At 42.3% G+C, this 22500-nt stretch overlaps 1 protein-coding gene across 2 annotated transcripts in view; it reads right to left on the reverse strand.

Moving 5' to 3' along the window:
- Window positions 1–22500, reverse strand: part of fars2 (phenylalanyl-tRNA synthetase 2, mitochondrial) — an 84461-nt gene that overhangs the window by 33758 nt on the left and 28203 nt on the right. For both annotated transcript variants that reach the window (XM_068737154.1, XM_068737153.1), the window contains exon 9: window positions 2465–2625. In XM_068737154.1, coding sequence (XP_068593255.1) covers window positions 2465–2625 — 161 coding nt within the window. The remainder of the gene's footprint in view (window positions 1–2464; window positions 2626–22500) is intronic.

Below are 22500 nucleotides of genomic sequence, written 5' to 3' on the forward strand. Positions count from 1 at the left end.
GGTGGATAGGTGGGTAGATAGGTGGGTGGATAGGTGGATGGATAGGTTGGGTGGATAGGTGGGTAGATAGGTGGGTGGATAGGTGGATGGATAGGTGGATGGATAGGTGGATGGATAGGTGGGTGGATAGGTGGATGGATAGGTGGATGGATAGGTGGATGGATAGGTGGGTGGATAGGTGGGTGGATAGGTGGATGGATAGGAGGATGGATAGGTGGATGGATAGGAGGATGGATAGGTGGATGGATAGGTGGGTAGGTAGGTGGGTAGATAGGTGGGTAGAGAGGTGGGTGGATAGGTGGATGGCTGGCAAGTTGTTTGTTTGGTTGGTTGGTTAAGTAGAAAGGTAGGTAGGTGGTCCGACACTTAATTTACATTTGTGTTATTATTTTAACTTAACTGTCCACATACTTTTGGACGACCAGCGAGGAGAGATGGAGTGTTTCCTACTGAGTTCCTTCAACACCATCAGTGTAGTGGCACTGTGTGTGTGTGTGTGTGTGTGTGTGTGTGTGTGTGTGTGTGTGTGTGTGTGTGTGTGTGTGTAGTGGTATACAAACACACACACACACACACACACACACACACACACACACACACACACACACACACACAGCCTGTTACCTGGCGGTCACAGTTCATTACCTGTGGTCCGGGGGGGCTGCGGAGAGGGTTTAGGGGAGAGGTGGAGAGTCTCTGCCCAGGAGAGGTGCACTGACCCTGGGCAGGAGATGAGCTGTGCTCCCCTGGTCCCTCTGGAGGAACCGAGTTCATCAATAAAACTAACAAGACTGTGAGGAGGAGACCAAGGAGGTCTGTCCTCAGCTGACGTCCCTCCTTCAGATATTCATCTGCTTATTGTCGATATTATGTGTATTTATCATAAACAACGTCTCTTTCCTTCTTTCTCTTTCCATTGTCTCACATTCATTTTATCACTTCTTTTTATAGACATGTATTCTCCTTTCAGTATCCTCTCTTTCCTTCAGTTCCCTCCTTCTTTCTTTCCTTGTTTCCTACATTATTTCTTTCCTTCATCCTCACCTTGTTTCCTACATTCTTTCTTTCTTTCCTACATACTTTCGCTCCCTGTTTCCTTCCTTCTTTCTTTCCTTGTTTCCTACCTTCTTTCTTTCCTTGTTTCCTACCTTCTTTCTTTCCTTTTTTCCTACCTTCTTTCTTTCTCTCCATTTCCTTCCATATTTATTTTCTTGTTTGTGTCTTTTTTCCACCAAGATTTTCCTCATTTTACATTTTTTTCGTACTTTATAAATTCATACTTTTCATGTTTTAGACATTTCTTCTTCTTTCTCCTCCTCACTTCTCGTCCTTTAAGTTGTTCTTGTTGGTCTATGAATCATCTCCTATTGTCTTTGTTTCCATCCTACCTGCTCTCTACTTGTTCCTCCTCTCATTTAGTCCTTCCTCTCCTCTCTTCTTCTTCTCTGTTCTCCTCTCTGCCCTCCAACAGTCACTTGAAATGTTCTTCATTAGCGAAGACACGAGTCGGCAAAAAACACCTTCAGCAGGGACGGAGTAACCGCCGCCTGAACCTGTGTGTGTGTGTGTGTGTGTGTGTGTGTGTGTGTGTGTGTGTGTGTGTGTTATAATGGTGGTCGGGTTAGTACAAGTGACTGTTGCCGGCTGATGTGAGCCCACACTGTCAAGATGTTTAATATATGAGGTTAAGAGGCTAGAACACACACACACACACACACACACACACACACACACACACACACACACACACACACACACACACACACTTTGTGTTTCAGTTGCTCCTGTTTAACGCTTCATTAAAGTAAACTGAGCTCCTCTTCTTTGTCTGCCGCCTACATTACCCACAATGCATCTTGCAGCAGCTAATGTTTTCCCTGCAGCAGCGGCTACAGAGGTAACTCCTCCACATGTATTCACTTTACTAACTCTCTAACCGACGCTGTATTTTATTATTCTGTAAATCCCTTTTTAATCATTATTACTATTTTATTTTATTGCTCTGTGTTTTTACAATCCTCCTGCTGCTGGTATTTTATTTTATTGTTTTTATTGTTGCTTTCATCTGCTGTTTATGTTTCTGTAAAGCATTTTGTAATCTCATAGAAAGAAAATATTATGCTTTATGAATTAAGTTCATTATTATTATTATTATTATATTAATTATGACAGTCTTCTCCTCTTTAAACCATGATTTCATATTGTGTTTTTGTCTTTTCTCTGGAATAAAGTTTTGATTGATTTGATCAAAAGCTCTTTTATGTATGTATACGATAACTTAACCATTAAAGTCTGTTATTAAATGAACAACGTTTATAATGTCAGTGTGTTAACATGTATAAAGTATATATATATATATATATATATATATATATATATATAAAAATACTTGGATCTCAAACCACCATGTTAACCCGTCAGAAGCTAGAAGCTGAGCGTGTTGCTCAGAGCGTCGTGTCGGTACCTGGTAGCAGACGGGCTGCTGGACGTCCTCCACTCTGAACTGTTTGAGGAAGCGTTCGTCCTGACTCCAGAACAGCCGGATGTCCGGGATGCCGTACAGGACCATGGCGAGTCTCTCCAGGCCGAGACCGAACGCCCAGCCCGCCTTGTTTCTCGCCCCGGCTGCAGAAAAACACACAAACTTTCATCATCTACTGTTCAGTGTTTGAAGCAGACACTCAGACTCTAACTGGTGAAACATGGCGGAGCATGTAGCAGCTAAAGAGACGGAGATTTCCCTCAGGAGGAGGAGACCAAAAACAGAGCTACAAGAGAGAGAACATTGGACAATAAATCATCAGGAGACACAAACACAAAGACCCCTGATGAATCATCATGTCTGTACAGTTCGGTTGAAGCTACAATGTGAGCAATAACCTCTATACAAGGTGCTAATGCCTTAAATCATAGCATCTAGTGCAAAGCAAAGCAAACTATATTTATTCCAGGAGGACGCACGATGTGCTGCACGAGTGAGTAACCAAACCACAGAAACCTTAGAGATAAGTACGTATGAATTGAAAAGACACGTAAATGAATTAAAACCATTAAGAAGAAGAAATAACAAAACTATAAAGATCTGCAAGCAACCAGTTAGAATGTATACATAAAGTGAATTAAAACCAAAAGAATGAAATATATCAAAAACAGCGTCCAAAAAACAGCTAATGCAGCTTTAAACAACTTATTCACATTTTGTTCAAATAAAACTGCAGGCAAGTGCAAAATAAAAATGAAACATTTGTTTTAAACAGAGGTTCGCTTCAAATAAACTGACCTGGTCGTTACTGCAGAATTCACTCAGTTCTATAGAAACAGAACTCCTCTTTGTCACTCAACACTTCAACTTGATGCAGTCAATAACCACAACCCTCCCACTCACTCTGCTCCTACTGCTCCACTTATTTCTTGATACGTTATTGATCGCCCAAGAGGGAAACTCTGCTCCTGTCCGTTCACTCGGTGTGTCAGCCAGAGGGATTCCCTAAAGGCAACCAGCAGGAGCAACGTGTGCTGCTCAAGGGCACTCATGCAGGCCTCAGAAGCAGAGATGGTGACCGAGAACAAGTCACAAGTCACTCAACAACCAGCCACTCTACATCCAGCCACTCTAGAACAAGTTACCTTAGAACCACTGACCCCAGAACCAGTCACCAGTGACTCTACAACCAGTCACTCTAGAACCAGCCACTCTAGAACCAATGATTGGTTCTGTTATGCCTGTTTTTTTTACACTCTACATCTTAGTTATTAATCTTCTGATATTGATTGTATTCTTGGGTTTTCTCTGGGTTCTGTTGTACACAAGTTAACTTTATTGATAGTATTGTGTAAAACAAAGTGGAACAGGGGAACCCTCTGAAGACAACTTCGTCTAACAGACAAAAACATAACTGACTCCTGGTCAGTGTCTGCAGGCAATAAGGTAAAATACTGTACAACTACATAAAAAAATCTCTCAAAAGGAGAATAACCATTCAGTATAAAAGTTTGAGTCGTCTTGACTTTGTGCTGTCAATCATTCTGCTGCAGACAGCAAGAGTCGATGATTTTAAAGCAGCAGATTTCTCATTTCAGAAGAAAACTCTTCAACTGCTTCGAGGCAGGTCAAAGCAAAGGGCAAAAAACGCTCCGAGGAATAAAGGATTATGGGTAATTCTGAGGATTTCATGCGTTTACAGCCTGGGACCCAGATGAGAGGGAAGTGGTTTCTCTCTCTCTTTGAAGACTAATTGAGACAAACCTGTTTCCTCTCTGATGAGTCGACCCTCCACTAACTGAGTCCGTGACCTCTGCCAGGGCCGTGATCCGCACTTTAAGAAACGCAGCGTGAAAAACATTTAACCAGAGGCTGAAACGTGGGGTTTAATTCTGAAGTTAATTTAGTCAATTCAGGAAGTGGAGATCCTATTAAATTAAAATACTCTTTCATCAGCCGTAGAGTAGATCTGAGACGAACATGTTTTAGATGAGTCTCTGTGTTCAAACAGCATTTATTATTTAGAAATAACCCGTCCAGGGTTTAAATAAGCTGCTCTAAACTCGCTTGATGTGATTAAAAGGAGCAGAGCTCAAGTTCTGCCGTTTCAAAATAAGAGTCTGAATAGCCATGCAAGTCTCTGAGAGGCTGTACTTGGGAATGTCTTTGGTTTATGAGCAAATAAACAAATAAAAGCTGCAGAATTAAAGTATTTACACATACACACATTAAAATGTAGACCTGATGATGGCGCCGGATGAAAAGTTAGCAGATCACCAGAGTTATTACGGTTCATCCTGAGGGGAACATGAATGACTGTTCAAAATGTCATGGCAATCCACCCAATAGTTTCAGTTTGGACCAAAGAGATGCACCAACAGACCAAATCTAAGAATGGCACATAACCTACAAAACCAGCACAACAAAGGATCAATGCTTCTAAGTGATTTAAATCCAAAGTGGGAAAAACAGAATCTTCCTTTTGACTCACAGCCTGCACTGGACCCTCAGTAATAGCTTTAACATAAATCCCCTTTTCTACAGTCCATGTGTCACATGTGAAGTCTTCAAATCCCTCTAAGCTGCCTCCTCCTCCTCCTCCTCCTCCTCCTCCTCTTCTTCCTCTTCCTCCTCCTGACCGAAGAGGATTTCAAAGGTGAAATCAATACAGGATCACAGCTTTTAGGTGGATCCAGCTGGTCGGAGTCATCACTCAGAGACAACAGGTCATCAAGACGTCAGACGTTCAGGTTCAACAGTTAAAGTGGAAACACATTTCTGAATGATCTCGTCATTTTTGACAAAATCCCAAATATTAAAGTGCAGAATTTGGATTCTAGACATTGGTCTGTGAAATACTTCCAATGATGAATGATGTTAATTGCCAACATTAGAAAAAGATAATGTTGTATTGTGTTGTATTATATATGAATTTTATACTTAGCTTATTACTGCTCAGGACCGTTCACATTGAATGAATCCTGGTGTTTTAGCTTTTTATTAGAGAAACAAGATTCAAAGAAAGGTGAACTTTGACGTGTAAATTTAAAGGTGTTTGGGGTATCACCATAAACAAACTTTGTATGGCCCTATAAGATTATCTCAAGAGCCTCCTTCCTGAAAATATTAGGCAAGACATGTTATGATGAAAGCTTTTACTTTCTTGAGCATAATTTTCTAAATGTTCTAATTCCTAAACATAACAAGTGGTTCAGTTTCCTAAGCTGCGTTTCATGGTAACGACATGAAAAGTTCAAAATGAGTAATAATTACATATGGAAATGTCTCGTCTTGAAATGCCTTCCAATGAGATCGGGTTAATAAAAAGCTCTGTTGTGTCTCAAAGGCAAAGGTAGAGGTAAAGCATGCTGTGTTGTGGTTCAGTGAACACTCAATGAGGACATTGGGGTGGAAGGTCGGACGTACAAAGCGTCTGGGTTTGACCCTGAAGATCGTCGTTAACGTCCTAGTCTGCGTTCAACAGTCAACATTGGTTTCTTTTAACCACGACCACCATCTTTCTCTGACCTTAACCGAACAGTTCTAGTGTCCTAAACTAAACCAAAGCTTAACCATAGAGGTTGCAGATCAGACAAACCTGATATAGAATCATTTCTGAGACGGTCTTTTGGGTAGTTTTGGAATGGGGCTTGTTCAGAAGGGAATACTGAGTTTTCCACTTTGTATGCTGCTGGTCACACTGAGGCCAGAAGAGACACATTATGTGTCACAGCAGAAAGAAAAAGAGCCGATGAGGGAGAGATTAGATTCCTATATTATCACTTTCACACAAATCTGCAGGAAAAATGAGTTGTGTGCAGCAGCAGCGCCGCGGCCACAGGCTGTTTTTCGGGCTCGTATTCTGAGGTCAGCGGCCGGGTTGAGGAGTGGGCGGAGAGGCTCGGGATGTAATCTGGACATTTTTCTAAATATTTGTGCGTGGGGGCATTAAAATGGTTCACCACTAATGAACAAACACACGCACACACACACACACACACACACACACACACACACAAAACAAGAGGCGGATGGCAAGCCGGCTAGCGGGAGGAAGAATTACCTGCTTTGATTGGAAATGCTTCTGCTTATTATGATGATGTGTAACCCCCCCACCCTCGGAGGTGTGTGCGTGTGTGTGAGTCCACAAAGCGCTCGTGCATGCAAACACATACACACACACACACACACATGCTTCCTCCTTTACATCCTGGTCTTGTCGCTCCTGGTCCAATCAGCGGATGGGGAATGTGGTTTCTATGCTAATGAGTGTTGGGTCGAGGGGTCGCAGGAGATGACGGAACGCTGTGGAATAAATCTCCACTTCATGATAACGCAAAATCAATCAGATCTGTGACCCCTCATCCTCCTCTTCCACACACCCTTCCTTTCCTCTTTCTGCTCCTCCTTCACCTTCTTCCCTCGTCTCCTCTGCTACTCTTTGTCTTCCGTTTTCATTCACAAATCTCCATCGATATTCTCTCCCCTCTATTCCATTTATTCTTTCATTTTTCCTTTTCCTCTTCTCTTAATTCACTTTTCAATAATTTCCCTCGCTGCTCCTGCCTCCCATCGTTTCTTCTCCTCTTCATCACCATTCCCTCAGTCTCTAATGTCTTTTCTGTCCAGCTTTGTCTTTTTCCTCTTTCTTTTCATCTCATCGTTTTGTCTCCTCTTTGTCAACAGAAACTATCACAAAAAATCATCACTAAACAACCGTTGTTTCATGACGAACACTGAAGAAAGGTAACTTTTGAAAACACAAACCATGACAACATAATAAACAAACCAACAGACTAACTAAATTAGCAGATTCATAGGTTAAACTGTTGATCTAGCTGTCGCACTAAAATGCAGCATGTTGCATTACGTCTATATTATCAGTTTCTTGGAAGTACGATAGGAACAGATTTTGGACTAAATTCATCAATAATCCCACTTAAAAATATGACGAGAGGCAACAAACTATCTGATGATCTATGAAAACATGCGTCACACCGGCAGATGACTTCCTTTCTCTCGGCTCCATGTTTACAGTCTGTTCTCTTATTGCTCAATATTCATTGAAGTTGTCAAACAAAAAGCCAACATTGGGACTCATTGTCTTTTTATCGGGAAGTCGTGAGGCGTCCCACATGTGGTGATGGTCGTCTGTTGACGTCTGTCAGATCGGGCTGTTATCACGTCGTTGATCTCAGAATGCTTAATTCAGAATTCTGAAACTATAACTAATGTACATTACAACACTGACTAGATCTTCCATATCCTGCTTGCTTTGTCTATGCTCTGGATTTCTCACGTCACTCCTTCTCTCAGCTTATTCCATGCATGTTTTTAAATCATCTTTTTCTTTCTTCACTTTCCTCCACGCTGTTGCTTTCAATTCCTTCACTGATAAAACATCATTTCTCTTCTTGCTTCTCTCTCCTCCTCCTCTCCTCTCATCCGTCTCCATCCCTCCTAATTATATTTGCCATGAATATATTTATGACTGCATTATTAGAGGCTGTGCGGTGGCGGCGGCGGTTGTGGTTTTAAGCTGCAGGATTGTGATTAAGTGTAATGATTACATACGCAGCCGTGAAAGAAAACACCACTTGTAATTAGACAGGGAGACGGCAGGTTCCTGGAAGTGGAATCTGAGACGTTTTAATGCCAGTTCAAATATCATTTAAAAACCAGATCTCATCCAATAAATGAGAGCAAAACTAAAGCAAATAAAAAATGTGCAAAGCTGTCGGAGCAACCAGGAGGATTCCTCACAAATAAAGCGAGTGTAATTTGAAGACTTTTTTTCATTCATCTCATGCCACATCTAAGGAAATGAATCCCCCGGCAAACTCTTAGAAACATTGTTATCTAACTTGGAATAAAGAGCTTAGATACAGTCTCGACAAAGGAGGAAAAATAAACTTTTAGTGGCAGTTTGCAGCTCTGAATGTCGCTGATTCTTTTACTCACCAGGTATTTTAAAACGCTGTCAAATACTAAAATATTGAAATGCTCATTATTTGTCTTTGAGATGTGATAGAAAAGAAAACAAACTAACTCAAGTGACTTTTCTCTTTCCTGAACTTTTTATTCCTTTTAGCTTCTGAAATTCTGAAGAGAAACCACCGGTTGAGAGTAAAAAGATTTGGGCGCATCAGTTTGGAGGTTTGGTCGTATAGGACTGGATTATTAACTGGAGGATAAAGCGCTGATTTATGAATGTCTTTTGAGATGAAATACAGGTCTATAAGCCGGAAATGAGGTGAAGGACAGGTCGACATATTGGATATTTAGAGGAATCTATGAAGATGAGGTTTGGGGGGGAACAGTTGATCAGCACACCAGAGCGTTGAAGGTGAAGGACTGGTCTACGCACTGGAGGTTTGGGGGTGTAGAACTGATTTATACAGGAAATTTTGGGAGCAGGACTGGCTTATAGAGGTTGGGAGTTGGACTGATCTAAAACCTGGAGACTTGCAAGTGTTGGACTGGTCTATAGACTGGATGTTTGAGGTGAAGGACTGGTCAATAAACTGGGCTCTAGGGGATTTCACACTTTGTGGTTTAGGGTTGAGGACTGGTCTTTAAAGGTGACGTTAGGACCGACCTATTAAGTCAGATTTGATGAGTAGGAGTGGTGTATGAACTGGAGTTTTTGGGTTTCCTGCCCATCTACACGCCAAGACATCTGAGTTATAGGCGTGTACTACTTGGAAGTTTGGAAGAGAAGGACTGGCCTATAAACTGGAGATTTTAGGTTATAAGCTGAAAGTGAAGATATGCGGTATACAACTCCTCTATAAACTCAAGATTTTAATGTAGATTTTGGATGTAGGACTAGTCTATAAACTGGAGATTTGGGGTTCAGGACTGGTTTTTAAAGATGGTGTTTAGGGGTGTGGCCTATTAACCAAGACGTAAGGAGTAGGAGTGGTGTATCAGATGTACAAATGGTTGATAAATGGAAGTCTAGAACTCGTCTATAACCTAGATGTCTTAGCATGAACTAGCAGAGTAGAACTGGTTGGTAAACTGGAGATTTGAGGTTTTAGGATTGGTCTATAAACTAAAGATATGCCGTGTAGAACTCTTCTATAAACATGAGCCGTTTGGTTGTAGATCAAGGGTGCAGGACTGGTCTTTAAACTGGAGATTTTACATTGCATGACTTGTCTATAACCTTCATATTTGAGGCTCCAGACTTCACCACAGTCTTGCATTCGGGCAGCAGGATTTTCTGAAATCTCTGCAAGCATGTATTCATCAGGTTCAGGGTGTCAGAGCGGGGATTCTTCGCCTTTCGCTGCATCAGATCTGAGCCTGTCAGCCCATCTGGATCAGCTCAACCACTGGGATCAACGGCGAGAGTCTGTGAGCTGGTGAACATCATCCAGAGCTGCCGGCAGATTAACTGACACAGAGGCTAATGAAGAGCCTTTCAACGCGAGAAAAATCACACTTCTGACGCATGAGACACTGACGTACAGGCGGCCAAGAAGAAAGCTGGGAAAGACGCCTGACTGATGCTCAAGATTCAGTCTGAGTGTGTGTGTGTGTGTGTGTGTGTGTGTGTGTGTGTGTGTGTGTGTGTGGGCAGAGCATCATTGAACTGAGCCGCAGTGTGGCACAGACGTCAGCCAAAACAGATTGCACGACAAAAAACGGGGATGGATGGCCCGAGAGCAAACATTGCTGTGTGTGTGTGTGTGTGTGTGTGTGTGTGTGTGTGTGTGTGTGTGTGTGTGTGTGTGTGTGTGTGTGTGTGTGTGCGCGTTTGAATGTGTGTGTTGTTTGAATGTATGTGTGATGAGACAACCCCCCCTGCCCTCCCTTTTTTTTTTACTCTCACTCAGCTCTGCAATGCCAGGCCCCCTCCCTCAGCCAATCAGGGAAGCTTGGTGGTAGCGGTGGGGGTTGTGTGTGTGTGTGTGTGTGTGTGTGTGTGTGTGTGTGTGTGTGTGTGTGTGTGTGTGTGTGTGTGTGTGTGTACGTGTATATGTGTGTGTAGCCGTCTGTCGATGACGTAATTGTGTAACGAACGCGTGACGGCAGCAGCGACGTGTCTGTGCGAGTAATGTGGCAGTAAGTAAGTAACAACGTATAACCCGTCGAATAGTTTTCTATTTGTCACACTCTGATTCTGATGTTTCAGCTCAGAATCAATGGACCAAACCGGGTTAAACATCAGAGAATATTAGACTAAACCAGGGTGAAAGCACCAGCGCATATCAAACCAAACTAGGATTAAACGCCAGAGAATATGTAACAAACTGGGTTAAAAGATTGGAGAATATTGGAGTAAACTAAGACTGAACATCAGAGAATATTGGACTGAACCAGGACTAAAGCACCAGAGAATATTTAACGAGTGGACAGACTAAGAGGTCCAATGGATTGCTTTGTTCATGCTGGATGTCAAAGTACCAAAGAACACCAAAAATGATTGAACCGGAGTAAAAATGCGGGTAAATACTGAGCTAAGACACCAGTGGATAGGAGTCAAGACCTGGGATAAAACACCAGTGATTACTGGATTATTGATCAGAGAACATTGTACATTGCATTCCACAAGGAGACAAATCCCTCCAATGGGATTCCAGCGTTGCTCGGTTTCTGTTGGATGCACCAAAGAACACCAGAAATAATTGGACCAAACCAGGTTAAAACCACCAGTGAATACTGGACAACACTAAAATGCCAGTGAACATTGGACCAAACCAATGCTACTTAACCAGAGAACGTTGGACAACAACTTGTAAAATCATTCCCCATTTGTCATGTTTGATATAATAATAGATTGTTTGAATAATTGTAACTGCCTACATTTCAAAGTAAAAGCCACTGTGATGGTGTTGACCATCAGTCCCAGTTTCAGACAGCTGCTGTATCGGACCGGTTAGAGGAACAAGTTAATACGAAGCCCTCGGAGGCTCATCTTTTCACCTCGCTACACCTCACCCTCATCCGTCACCATTCGCGGTCCTAAATGGACTATTGGCAGCCTCCACCCGTCTCCCAACACCATGATTAATAGATGGAAACTCTCAGTGGCAGGTCTCGAGGAGGGGAATACGACCGCAATGCAACATGGGAGTCAAACGGGCAGAAAAACAACGGGAATGGACCTTTGCTGGTTCAACATCTGAACTCACAATGACAAAGGAATATAAAACACATGTTGTGCAATTAGAACACGTGTTAGATTTGGACTTCTAGATGTTTTATCAAACTAAAAATGTTTTATCAAACTAAAGTTTTCAGCATTTCATGACTTTGCATATTTCAGATCATCCAATGGGTGTTTAAACGCAGAAGAAGAAGAAGAAGAAGAAGAAGAAGAAGAAGAAGAAGAAGAAGAATTCAACATTTTGAGATAAACAGTTTTTAACATCAGAATGTTGGTAGTATAAAACGTAGACTTTTTACTAGAACTGAATGATTAAATACAGTTTTGAACATTTCCTGTAAAATATCAGAAGCAAACAGTCAAGTTGAACCAAACCTAAACTCTTTGAACTTTACCTGATCATTTCCTCACTCACATTTCATTCTGTGCATCTTCTCATCATTTCTTTTTGCTCTTTAAACCTTCATAACTAATTGCTTATTGTTCCTGTTGTGTGTTATTGGGACATGTCACATTGGGTTTGTCCACTGCTTCTTTTAAAAGACAAGAATGAACTTTCAGTGTCCAACACGGACAAAAAATCCTTTAAATGCTCAGAAAAAAAGCAACAACTCAGAGACTTCTCTTCGTCGTCGCTCTGAATCGGGAACGCTCTCCCCGCGGAGCGAGAGTCGCTTTGCATCGGCCTCCGGTAATGAATATAGATTATGAAAAACAATACGAGGGCTGAAAACAGTCTGCGGCGGCCGCCTGCTATCGAGCCTCGCTGCTGAATTAGTGATGAGGTGGACCATTAATTATGCAGAGTGATTAGTAACCAGGCAACACGCAGGTCTACCTCGCTGTTTGTGGATCAATGCAGTGAGGGGGGGGGGGGGGGGGGGGGGGGGGGGGGACTGTGTGTTCAATTAAAACAAACTTCAAGTACGAATCACAGAGTTCAAATGTGTTTGTTTCGGATTCAGCTGTGTGATTTATTTTGGGCGTCTGAGTGTTGGACAGTCATCAGCTCACCTGCTTCTGTTAAATAGAAACATGAAGTTTGTCTTAATAATCATAAAACCATAAAGAAACCAATGCCCCCGACATGAAGAAGATCTCTTTCACATCATCGACACGTTTACTTTCTCCAACATTCAGGTTTCTGACCTCATTTACAAAAAGACAATATTCCTAATGAGCCGCTAATGGAAATTAATATTCCACTAATATTTCCCGTTTACATGCAGCCGTTCATATTCAGATGAACGTAAAACGCCCCCATGCAGCTTCAATACAGCATGATGTTCATTTAGTAAATGATGGTCCATTTAGAGTCAAAGAGAACTTTGACCCTCTTGCTCATACGACCAGATGCAGTAGAACCTCCGCGCTAGTTTTAGAATACTGCATTCGACATACTTGAAATGGGACGATAGACTGTAAGAAGTTGTTGAGACGTCTCTCGTTGGTTTGGTTTTGAAGCCTCGAGTTCGACGTTTTGTCCGTCGCCATCTTTGTTTTTTTGCAACCAGTGAACAGGAAGTGACCGTATCTGGACTGAGGAGGAGTGACGTAGAGACCTGTCAATCACTGTGTAGCCCCGCCCCTAAAGCATCCCCTCATGTTTACAATGTTTACTGAGGGAATAAATCAAGAGAGAAGTAGAGTCACTTTAGACTAGACTTCTATACAACCAGAGGAGTCGCCCTCTGGTGGACACTAGAGAGCAGCTTTAACTCATGAAGCTCTGAAGAACTTTAAAGAACCGGAGGTTGACGACTGATTGGGACAAATTAAGTTGCGACCAACTAGAGACGACGTTCTTCTGGTGAATGCAGTTTCTGTAACAACTTTGGACAGTTTAGCTTGAAGAGACCTGAAGACTGCAGTGAGACGCTAGTGAAGACACACAGAACAACGAGCATCATAAATCATCCAGCATGTCCAAATATTGACTGAGCCATGAACGTCTCTGTTTAGTCAGCAGCTCTCTGGGTTTTGACCGGATCATTAATTCTTAGAGTGAAAGCAGAAAATAGATTAAAACATCACTTCAGTTATCGTCATTTCTCTTCATTCTGAAACTGTTCTTTACTGGAATCATGTTAGTTCTGCCCGAGTGGGCGCAAATAAAAACCACACAAACATGAGTCATGATGCCACAAATACTGTAGTTCTTTGTATTTATACCCTCTTTAAAGTAAACACTCAGGTGTATGACGCAGCTCCCCACAATAACATACCTCCAACTGGCGATTTTGTTTTAGTGCTAATTTCAGAACACACACACACACACACACACACACACACACACACACACACACACACACACACACACAGGTGTGTGAGCGTCCACACACCAATCAGCCAGAGATCAGGCTGTAATTATGGGCGGATTACGGGGAAATGGCGGGGCTTTGGCGAGGTTAGGTGGTGGAGCTGTTCACACAGCTTAGCGGTCTGATCCTCTGTTTAGTGGAGGTTAAGACACTTTGTCATCCACACAGTGATAATCAACAGTCCCTGTACACTCAGCTCAGATTATAAGAGAAGGACTAATGAGAGAGACGGAGAGGGTGAGACAAAGGATGGAAAAGTAAAGACGGAGGACTTACATGGATTTATGTGATGAGGTATGACGGAATGACGTTCAGTTCTTTGTTCTGTCTGACTGGATACATTTCACCACATCATTTAAAGTGACAGTGAGGATCTTTTAACTGGTCCTGAACCAGTCTCAGTGTAGTCCTGATCCTCTATCAGACCTCCATCAGATTAGAAATGATCAATAGATCAAGTAGAAATGAATTAGAAGTTTATACAACATCATAAATACAACTAAAGATAATAAAACTGTGAAGTTGTGCCTGATTCACCAGTTCCCTGCGAATGAATCTCCATGTTTTCATGTCCTGTTAGAATGAATTACTCCTTTTTTCTGCTTGAAGTAGAAGGAAACCCTCGACTGATCTTTATTCCCCGTGTTCTGTTCACTTTAACCCTTCCTCGTCCTGTCTGCTCACTGTTCTTCATTAAACACGGGTCCATACGGGCGGATAAACTGAGTCCTCTCTGGACTACAAACTGGATAATGAGACACGAGAACATCACCAGCAGACGGAGGGAAATCCCCTCAACTCCAGCACACCTCTACAAACACCACCGTGTGTGTGTGTGTGTGTGTGTGTGTGTGTGTGTGTGTTTACTCGTCTACATTCGCTGCATGTCAGAGTGTGTGTAGTTGTGTGTCTCTGGCTCTAAATGTATGTCTGCCTCTCCATCTGTCTTCCTCCATCACAGTTGGGAAATGTTGAGGTGAAACCGTTTCTCCTCCTCGAACTGAAGCTAAACGCTCTACAGTGATCCTCCCGCTGATCTTTAAAGAGACTCGGATACAAGTTCAAGTCCTGCATTCAAAAATCTAACAAATGTAAAAGTGCAGAAGCATTAGTATAAAATTATACTTAAAGTACCAAAAGTGCACAGAACATGACAGCGTGATGCAACAGTGGAACATAACAATGTGACGTAACACGACGTGACAAAACAATGTAAACTAACAGTGTGACAAGGTGACGTAAAAATGTGACGTGACAACGGGACCTGAACATAACGTATTGTACCACATGTTACAATGTGATGAAACGTTGAGTGAGAACGTGACGTAACAACGTGATTTATCTTAACAACGTGAGTTAACAACGTGACTTATCTTAACGTGAGTTAACGTGAGTTAACAACGTGACTTATCTTAACAACGTGACTTATCTTAACGTGAGTTAACAACGTGAGTTAACAACGTGAGTTAACATGAGTTAGTTAACATGAGTTAACAACGTGACTTATCTTAACGTGACTTATCTTAACGTGAGTTAACAACGTGAGTTAACAACGTGAGTTAACAACGTGAGTTAACATGAGTTAACAACGTGACTTATCTTAACAACGTGACTTATCTTAACGTGAGTTAACAACGTGAGTTAACAACGTGAGTTAACAACGTGAGTTAACATGAGTTAACAACGTGACTTATCTTAACAACGTGACTTATCTTAACGTGAGTTAACAACGTGAGTTAACAACGTGAGTTAACATGAGTTAACAACGTGACTTATCTTAACGTGAGTTAACAATGTGAGTTAACGTGAGTTAACGTGACTTAACAACGTGACTTATCTTAACAACGTGAGTTAACAACGTGACTTATCTTAACAACGTGAGTTAACAACGTGAGTTAACAACGTGACTTATCTTAACAACGTGAGTTAACAACGTGACTTATCTTAACAACGTGAGTTAACAACGTGAGTTAACAACGTGACTTATCTTAACGTGAGTTAACAACGTGAGTTAACAACGTGAGTTAACAACGTGACTTATCTTAACAACGTGAGTTAACAACGTGAGTTAACATGAGTTAACAACGTGACTTATCTTAACAACGTGACTTAACGCGAGTCAGCGTGACGTAACAACGTGACGTAACAGCATGACTTGACGTTGTCACGTTACACAAACCTTTGTGTTCTCTCCTCTCGTTACCTCGCCTCATTTCCCTCCCCTTCAGAATGACAGGTGCAAAAAGAGAAGAAGAAATGAGACGAGATGTTTAACGGCGTAAGACATGATTAATCGCTGGCAGAGAAGGTGAAGTGATTCCAAACAGTGATTCAACCTGAGCGCTCTGTAATGAGAAAAGAGCCCGGCTGCCTTTTACCTTAATAAAGACGTCTACATGTTAATTAGACTGACACGCCTGAGTGCAAGGTGTGTGTGTGTGTGTGTGTGTGTGTGTGTGTGTGTGTGTGTGTGTGTGTGTGTGTGTGTCTCCGAGGACTCTCTGCTGCTGACGTTCACAGTCTGTAGACTTGATAAGAGAGAGCTAATAATTGAATCGCTGCAGAGAGCAGCTCATCAGGACAGGAAGTGGGGTGAATGAGACGCTCTGGACTCGTTCTACGTTTTCTACTTTCACACCTGCTTTCAGAACAACCACATCACACACCTGACACCTGACACCGCCGCTCAGGTGTGAGTGTAATCAGAGCTGCATTAGAAAGAGTTGAATTTTTCTGCAGGGAAAGAAAAAAGATGATTTAACTGAACCTTATTTAAGTAGAGTAAAGTAGAGACTGAAATATATATACATTTACTCAGTTATACTTGACATGTTGAGGTACTTGTACTTCACTTCTCCTCCACTACATCTCGAATACAAATATTGTACTTTTTTCTGATATACTTTTATCTGACAGCTTTTGTTACTTTTCAGATTTGGGTTCGTAAAACTAAATATAAAGAACAAATTATGACGCATAATTATAGATTAAGCTTCACCTTTACCTGCTGCAGCATTAAAGTGACGACCACGTTAATAATTACAATACAATAATATCATCATTATTCTTTTCTAATAACATTAAAATAAGGAGAACTCTTCATTGATAGTGAATAGGGTTTGTGGTCTTCTGAAGCCGGGAGAACATTAGAATCTGAATCCACTGGGAGGAAACATGAATTAAAACAAATGCATCAAGTATTCATGACAGATTTGTCTCTTGGCCCTCTGCTCGTTGGTAACAGTTGCTTAAAGGCCTCATAATGTAACGTGACGTCCGATCGGCACATTAAACGCATCATGAGAGTGTGATTCACACATTATTCACAGTGATTTATCTCTGCAGGCTGCTCCCAGCTCAGGATGACCAACCAGTGGCCTGCTGTGTCCCACATGGACGCTCCTATTAATCAATCAGGTCTGTTGTTCGTGCTCTTCACGTTGTGTGTCCTGAACTAGCTTTCACTGATTATCATCTTCACCATCTTCCTCCTCTTTCCGCTCTGTTTCTGCTTCACAGTGAATTCCTTCCAATACAAGACGTCATGAGTTCTTATAGCCGTGAAGTCTTTGTCTCTTTCCAGTCCGCTACAGAGATGCTTTTCACACTGTGGGCTGGAGGAACATCTAGCACCTTCAGGCTGAACTGAGGCCTGATCTCCAACATCAGAGCCGAACATCTCTGACAAATACTTCCCCCTTTGAGAGGAACTGAATAAATGGGAGGTTTCCTGTAAAAAGGTTGTCACAGTTCCCTCGCTCCATGTGTTCTTATCAATATGGAATAAATCTCCGGCTGCCTTCCTGCTCCACCAGACCGCCTCCTAATAACGTCCTCCTGTTGTTGGGTATTTCCCCGGGGCTACACAGGAGTCAGGGCTCGTGTGCGTCTCCTCCACTTTGCTTAAACTCCATGTGGCTGCAGGCCGGCAGCACAACAACTGCTTCATCCAGAAGACTAAAAGCTGAGGACTGTAACCTTTCATTTGAACAACCAAAGTTAGCCGTTTAGTCGTTTGTGCAGCTGCATCACAGTTATCAAATCTCATCATTTATTGTGTTGGACGGTATTACCAGTGAAGCAGCTGCAGGAAGTGTTTAGTTAGTTTAGGAGGAGATCTTCGTTTGGGGTTAGACTAACTAGTGAAGTACGGATGTTACGTACTAATTGAGTCAACGTTGACTTCTGCTTTCACATGGGACACAAACAGAGGTCTGCTGGGTGAGGTCTGGTGTTTTTAGAGCCACTTGTTCACCTGCACAGACTGTCTTTATACTCCGTCACCTGTCCTGGTCCTTACACAAGAGAACCTACAGAACGAGGCCTTCACGTGGATCCAGACGATGTCGACTGCTGATGCTCCTGCTGGGCAGTCGCAGCTGACGTTGGTTAATCATGGCGGAGGGTTCCAGCGGTGGGAAGAGGGGGCAGCTGCTCCACAGACTTCCTCAGGTCCAGGTGCTCATCGCCTGATACGAGGTGTCGGTCGCCTGCATCGCTGCTTTTAAACTCTAATCTCTCCCGATGAGCTGCTGCGTCTTTATTCTCTGAACCTCCTTCCTCCATCTCCACGTCTGCCCTGAGCTCCTTCAGAGGCCGGCCGCGTAATTAACAAACTCTAATTACCTGAAGCTTGTTATTCAGCGTGTTAACATGCATTAATTAAGAGTTTGAGAAATACACAACGTCTCTGCATGTCATTTATTCATTTGTGCTTTATTACGCTGCAGCTGCTGAGAAGTGGACCAGGAAGCCTCTCGCCGAGGTCTTGGACTCAGGCGGAGGTTTTAACGGTCATCTGATGGAGAGCTTCTGACCCTCCGGCTGCTAGAAGCCCGTTAACGTCCTGCTGTCTGATCCTGGAGAGTCATGGTGTCAGAGGGGTTGTGTTCATCCACTCAGAGCCTGCAGCAGCCGGTCCTTTAAATGTCTACTGTGAATTATGGGATTCCCCTCTAATACAATGTGAATGCAGCTCTGTTTAACTCATCAGTGCTGCGTTCAAGGTGCTCAGAAAGGCATTAACATGAAAGAGGAGGAAAGTACTTTTAGTTTACAGTCTGATACTTTACTAGTATTTCACCAGGTTTGACATTTTAAACAGGAGATGAATGTGAAGTAGAGGGTTCAACATGATCTGGTATCTGGAGGGATTCCTTTCCTTGTAGTTCTTTGTGTCTTCTACTGTTTTATTTCTCTTTTTTACTTCTTTGTTTTGTTGTTTTTTTACTACTTTTGTTTGTTTGTCTGGTACTTTTAGTCTTTAGTTTGTCTTCTTTGTTTGTTTGCTGTTTGTTTTCACATTGAACATGAGCTAAACTCATAAAATAACTATATATATGTAATATTATCAACAGGTTTTAAGCTGAGCTGTTTGTATCGATCGATGCAGAATGTGAGCATGAAGACAGTCACAGATGTTCTGGAGGTGTAATTACTGGAAAAAGGCAAAGAACTACTGCAATACATGAATTTGTCACTGTGCATCTTATACACTATAAACAAGGGGAATATATGTTCAAATAAACCGTCTGTTGATGCTCAGCTCATTAATAAATCCATCTCACAAACACTTTCTCTCCAAGAAATTATTGTCGAGTCACGAATCAGGATTTTTGAATATGATGAATAGGACGTCTTCAGCCTCACAGCTGTGTTAAAGGTTACAGACGAGAACATGGAGTTACAGAGAAAGAGAGACATCCGTGACCTTCTCTACCTCCTCGTGTCCTTGTCTCCTTCAACAGAACATGCTCTTCCTTCAGCTCTTCTCTTCTTTTCGTTCGCCTGCTCTCTTGTTTAACAACGACGAACACTGTACACTCTGACGAGCTGAAGCAGAGCTTCATCCACTGGAGGACTTGCTGTTCTTGTTCACTAACAGTCGTTCCACTCTTTGAGGCTTTAGTGCCTTGCTCAAAGGTAACCCATCAGGAGGGAATGAGCTCAGAGTTACTTTGACACCAGGTTCTAACTCTGTGTTCAGGGTTCATCAAGGTGTTTCTATTGAAATGTAATAAAGTTGTGGTTTTGACGGCTGATATGAAACTAACTAATTAATTAAGAAGCAGGTTTTTCATGGAGACAGAAAGTAAACATCAGAAACTGGACTACAGTCTCCACCAAAACAGAAACATTCAAATAAGAAAGAAAAATGTAAAATATGAAACACTGACTGTCCGTTTTATTGTTTCCGCTCCGAACAACTTCTTTGAAAGTCCTGTTTGTTGGACCGCTCTAAGACTCCATCTCTTTCTGACTGATGCTTAGTCTCGCAGGTGAGTTTAATTTGTGTCCACCACAAAACAATCATCCTAGTTGACCTTCCATCAACATTATTTTCGTCCTGAGCAACACGAAGGACAATTTGTGTCCCTGTACACTAACAGATATCACTTTGTAGATCGCTAACCCTAACCCTACACTAACCCTTTACTTACACTGTGAAGACTGAAGAAGAGCTAATGCTCATTCTAGCTTCTTCTAGGCTGCTTTATTGTGAAACTCTGAAAGAGGAAGCTGTTCCTGTTTAAATCTAAACCTCTAGTTTCTTTGACCAAAGACATTATTATTATTATTATTATTATTATTATGTCTCAGAGGATCTTTGTCTCTTTAGTTGAACCCGTGAACAGAGTTTAGTTCCCTAACTACTAAACTAAAGAACATCTATCAGTGAAGAGACTTTCTACAAGATAAAGCACTTAAAGAGTCGTCCTCTCTTTGGACCGGTTTGTATAATCTAGATCTTGATCCGCATCAACAGCGACAATGCTTATGGATCATAAAAACTCCAGATGTTGTGATCCACCACAGTCCTGATTAATAAAGTGTGTGTGTCAGCCTCCGCTTTGTTTCATCCAATAAAGCAGAAGAGCTCCAATAAAAACAGATCTGGGCTCATATGAAGATGAGTCCATCTGGGTGGTTAATGGTTGCACTGGTGCTGCCGGGTTTAACAGCCGCGCTGACAGGACGGTGAAGGGCTGGAGACAAACAGGACCGTAAAGTCTAAATACGTTAACGTGACGGAGAGGACTCGTACTGCGACGGTATCTTATAGTATCTGAGGGTCTGGTGTGTGTCGTCGTCACCGTGGAGACTCTTTGTGTACACATCCACATCAAAGTGCCGCGAGTGGCTCGGCCCTCAGATTAGGACGAATGAGGACTGAACACTGAGAGACGATCAGCCGTCTGCACCTAAAACCTACAAAGTGACCCGCCGCACCAGTAAACTGGACTCTGAATCAGGTTTCAACCACAGACTGAACATAAGAAGTGGACATCGTCAACGAGACACCACCCATTGCTTTGTGGACTGACGTTTTGAAGCTTCAAGTTTGATATTTTGACCGTCGCAATTTTGATTTTTGACCTTCGCAATATTGTATTTTGACCATCGCCATGTTGTTGTTTTTACCGTAGAAATCTTGGTTTTTAAACGTCGCCATCTTGTTCTTTTTTTACAGTCGCCATCTTGTTTTTATTTTTGCCATTGACATCTCGGTTTTTGACCGTCTTCATCTCGGTTTTTGACCGTCGCCATCTTGTTTGTTGACTGTTGCCATCTTGGTTTTAAACTGTCACTATCTTGATTTTCACCATCTCCATCTTGTTTTCTGGGCGTCACCAGATCACAACAGGCTATACACCTGAGAGGCATCTTTTCCTCGTCCTCGTGGTCGGCACATCTGGTTGATGCCGATGCCATGCTGCTCTTCTTTGATGCCAGACTCTGGATCAGCAGTCAGAGGCGTCTCACAGTGACATCGAACATCATCGTCTTTGACTGACGACTACAGATTTCACCACAGCCATCAACTTCCATTGTGGGACAAACCACAGCCACAGCGTGTGAAGACATACCAGTACATGTAGTAGTAGAAGTACCAGACACAGTAGAAGCAGCAGTAGAAGCAGTACTACTACATGAGAAGTAGTAGCAGCAGTGGCAGTACTACCAGTAGCAGTATTATCAATAATACATGGGGAGTAGTCACGAAAGTAGCAGTAATTGTATTAATTGTGTAGATTAAAAGTTTTTCAGGTTAAAACAAAGTTAAAGCTGATGAATGATGACACACACACACACACACACACACACACACACACACACACACACACACACACACACACACACACACACACACACAGTTCATCCTCCTCTCATCTCATTATGATCATCACATCTCTCTCTGTCTCCACCCGCCCACCACATCCCGGGGTTGACATCAAACGCTGCTGAAGTAGACCCCTCTATTAAAAACTCTGTGGAGACGTCGTCACCACCGACCTGCACGACCACAAAACACGCAGCTCATTAAGCACAGCTCAACACTGCTGTGTGTGTGTGTGTGTGTGTGTGTATGTGTGTCTTCATTAGCGAGACGTCTTTTTTCTTTCTGTGATTCTCTGCAGACAAACAGTTTCTGTTTGCATTATCTATTATTAAATGCTAGTGCACGTTTAATCTTAAATATGTTCGTAGTTTTGCCATCAATACATCATGATTACTCTGATGTAGAGCAACCTCCAGTTCTAACGAGTGGAGTCAGAGCTTCACGTGTTAAAGCTGCA

Source organism: Cebidichthys violaceus, unplaced genomic scaffold (genome assembly GCF_023349555.1).
Source record: "Cebidichthys violaceus isolate CVI_PGR_0920_01 unplaced genomic scaffold, fCebVio1.0.p SCAF_76, whole genome shotgun sequence".
NCBI classification, from domain to species: domain Eukaryota; kingdom Metazoa; phylum Chordata; class Actinopteri; order Perciformes; family Stichaeidae; genus Cebidichthys; species Cebidichthys violaceus.